This window comes from Plectropomus leopardus, unplaced genomic scaffold (assembly GCF_008729295.1).
Source record: "Plectropomus leopardus isolate mb unplaced genomic scaffold, YSFRI_Pleo_2.0 unplaced_scaffold28813, whole genome shotgun sequence".
In the NCBI taxonomy this organism is placed as follows: domain Eukaryota; kingdom Metazoa; phylum Chordata; class Actinopteri; order Perciformes; family Serranidae; genus Plectropomus; species Plectropomus leopardus.
The window spans coordinates 1-3279 of record NW_024631394.1 but is presented as its reverse complement, the minus strand read 5'-3'; the positions used below and the strand labels follow the sequence as shown (position 1 = coordinate 3279).

The 3279-nt window shown below is 39.1% G+C and overlaps 1 protein-coding gene across 1 annotated transcript; it reads left to right on the top strand.

Moving 5' to 3' along the window:
* Window positions 1-116: 116 nt before the first annotated feature.
* Window positions 117-2139, top strand: LOC121938199 (sialate O-acetylesterase-like; the record flags this gene model as incomplete). Its single annotated transcript, XM_042481474.1, has 4 exons — window positions 117-264; window positions 468-565; window positions 1567-1703; window positions 1985-2139. Coding segments are annotated over exons 2-4 (344 nt in total), but the record flags the coding sequence as incomplete, so codon positions are not given.
* Window positions 2140-3279: the final 1140 nt, after the last annotated feature.

The following is a 3279-nucleotide window of genomic DNA, read 5'->3' as shown; positions in this document are numbered from 1 at the left end:
CAAAATAAATAAAAAATCTCAAACATTTGCTGTTTGTTTATGTGCATACTACCACCTAAATGCATACTGCTGATGCACTGATTAACAGGCAGATGTGTTTTCAGATGTGACAGGCTTCTCTGCGCTGTGCTGGCTCTATGGACGTTACTTGTATGAGACGCTGAAGTACCCCATAGGATTGGTGGAGTCCTGTTTTGGAACCACACCTATCGAAGCCTGGTCATCTTCAAGAGTACTGCAGCAATGTGGACTTGAGAACAGCGGGTAAAGATATGACACCAAAAAAAAACAAAATTCACAATTCACTGAACCTGTCAACTGATATTTATGGTAACTGATTTGGGAATTTTACCATGACACACTGCTTCCATGCAAGTGTCTTAACTTGTTCTCGTGCTCCCAAACGTTCTGTGGAAGAATCAAGAAAAGTTAGCATGCATTAACTGCACTGTTGCTACTTTTTTCAGATTAACATTTCCTGATTATAAAAGGAACTCTGTCTTGTGGAATGCAATGATCCGCCCACTGCTCAATATGACCATCAAAGGAGCCATCTGGTACCAAGGTGAGACTACCTGAACAGTTATCAGATGTTCATCAGCGCCACGAGTAGTGAAGCTTTTGTTCTTTGCCCAAACCCAACCAGCCCCAACGTCCAGTTTGTGCTGGGCTGTAACTTATCAACATTCCCCCAGCCTTAAATCAGGTCAGGTTAACAGCAATTTCAGTAGTTCTATATGAGTATGTACAACTTCCTCCCTGAAAAAGAAGGAAAAAAAACCTCATCAGAATCATCAGAAATGCAGCTAAGATCACCACCACCACCACTCAAACCCAGCTCTTACAGTGAAAAGAAAAGCAACCTGAATCACTCAGGAATCTACACAACCCCCTCATCACTTGTTTCAGTTACTTCCTTTAGGCAAATGTTTCAGAGCACCCCAGGCCAAAGGGAAAACTTACCACAATGCATGTTTTAAACAAGGCAAGATAGTCATTGCTCTTTTAATGTAGCTGCACACATTTTTATTGATCTATTGAAATGTTATTTGAGTTTATGTATTTTTCTGTGGGTGTCATGGGTGTGAATGCTTTCTCATGTTGTAGGCCCCCACCGAAGGCAATTTTCTGGCACTATATGATAGACAATAACGTTTTTTGGATCTTGAATCTTAAGTTAACAAACTGTTAGGTTTCACAGCACTTAGCATTGCATTGCTCCATCTCCTCAGAGTTGCCTATGTTCTGCTGCTCCTGCGAGTTTTGTGCTCTGACAAACGGTATATTCCTATAGCTCACCAAATGTACCAACAGTCCCGTTTTTGCATTTTAGCTCTGAGGGTGATCATTTATGAATGCACCCCATGTAACAAATGTCTGTTACTGTACTGAAAAGATGCTAGTCGACTTTATCTTGATTTTGATATTTTACTATGGAAAAGTTGGGTTTTTAATTTGACTCAGCCCCCAAATTATGCACTTGTATCGGGCTTTGCTTAGGGGATGATGATGATGATAGCTGGAACATGTAAAATCATGCCTCTGAAAGCCTCATGTCTTTTTCAGGTGAGGCAAATGCATTTAGTCGTCAACCCCGCAAGTACAGCTGTTCCTTCCCTGCTTTGATTGATGACTGGAGGAGGGCATTTCATGAGGGTTCAGGGGGACAGACAGCTGACGACTTCCCATTTGGTTTTGTCCAGGTATGCATTGGTGTTTAACTTTTAATTTTCATTATGAAACAAGAATAAATAAAAGACATTTAAAAATTTTACTATAAATATTGTGTAGGTCTTAGACTTAACTTTTTTTGTAAACACTGCTATGCAGTAAGTAGAAATTTCTGACTTTGGTGCCCCCTTGTGATTGGATCAAAGAATAGAATATGTGCTGCTATTCTGCCACTGAGTAGGAAAAAAGCAGAATTGCTTTTGCAAACTTCATTTCTAGTGATTTATTCAAGGATTTTTTTTTGTATTTGCAGCTGTCCACATTCCAACCACACTCGACTGCAGAAAACTTCCCATTTCTCCGCTGGCACCAGACAGCAGACATCGGCTATGTCCCGAATCCCCAAATGCCAAAAACCTTTATGGCTGTGGCTTTGGATTTACCAGATCCATCATCACCTTTTTTTCCGTAAAGACAATGTTTATTTGTACTCATAGCATATAACATCCGCACCACACCCAGGCGCATTACACTTGGTTATAAATGTGTGCTAGTGTGTTTAAAATATGGTACCATGTTCTTGAAGACTAATTTCTGTGACTTTTAAGCTAACATTCAAACTCAGACTGTTGGACTCGTCTAAAAGTAGAAAACAGTCAGAATTGAAAATTGTATCAATAGCGTTAAGCATTAACGTGAAAACATATTGTGTACAATATAAGAGCCAGTTATTATCAATCAAATTGTACTTTAGATTCTGCACAAATGTGAGTAACTTTGCACCTTGCATTATGAAAATTGCACATTATCCTACAAAAACATGACAACTCACGAAATAAAAGTTAACAAATATCATTTACTGAAAATTATATTCTTTAGGAAAATAAATCTAGGGAATGATTGCATCGCAAACAGACTATATGGTTTAAAAAATCAGTCATCAGAATAGGTATTATGAAAGTAAATGTGACCAAAGAAAAATAATAATTGTTTAAATAAAGTTAGAAATTTGTGCCCACTAGCAAAGGTGGCAAGACTTAATTGACCAGCTGATTAATCACGCACATCCTCATCAGCAACTGAGCAACTCCTTCATGTAGCTTCTCAAATTTCAGAATCCATGTAAAACTAACTCCAAATTTCAGTTTCAGCTCAGTGGTTAGCACTGTTGCCTCACAGCAAGAAGGTCCTAGGTTTGAGCCGCAGCCCACCCAGACCTTTCTGTGTGGATTTAGCATGTTCTCCCCATGTTTATGTGGGTTTCCTCCGGCACTCAAGTTTCCCCCACCACCATCAAAGCATGGACGTTATGTTAAAACACCTGTCAGTGCTCCTGACCAGAGCGCTGGCAGAGGATGTGGCTCCCAATTATTCTTTGGATCGATTTAAAATCCTTAATAGCATCAATAAAAATTGTAATGGACCTACCCCTGATATGTTATCAAGACCCAATAAGTCTCTGACACGTCAACACATCACAGCAGACTTTTTTTAATGTACCAAAGATATTATTAAAATTATGCATAAAATGATATGACCTGCTATTGAATTTTGAATTGATGAGTGCTGTATTGACTTTCAACCTCCCTATCCAGTTCTACCATGTGG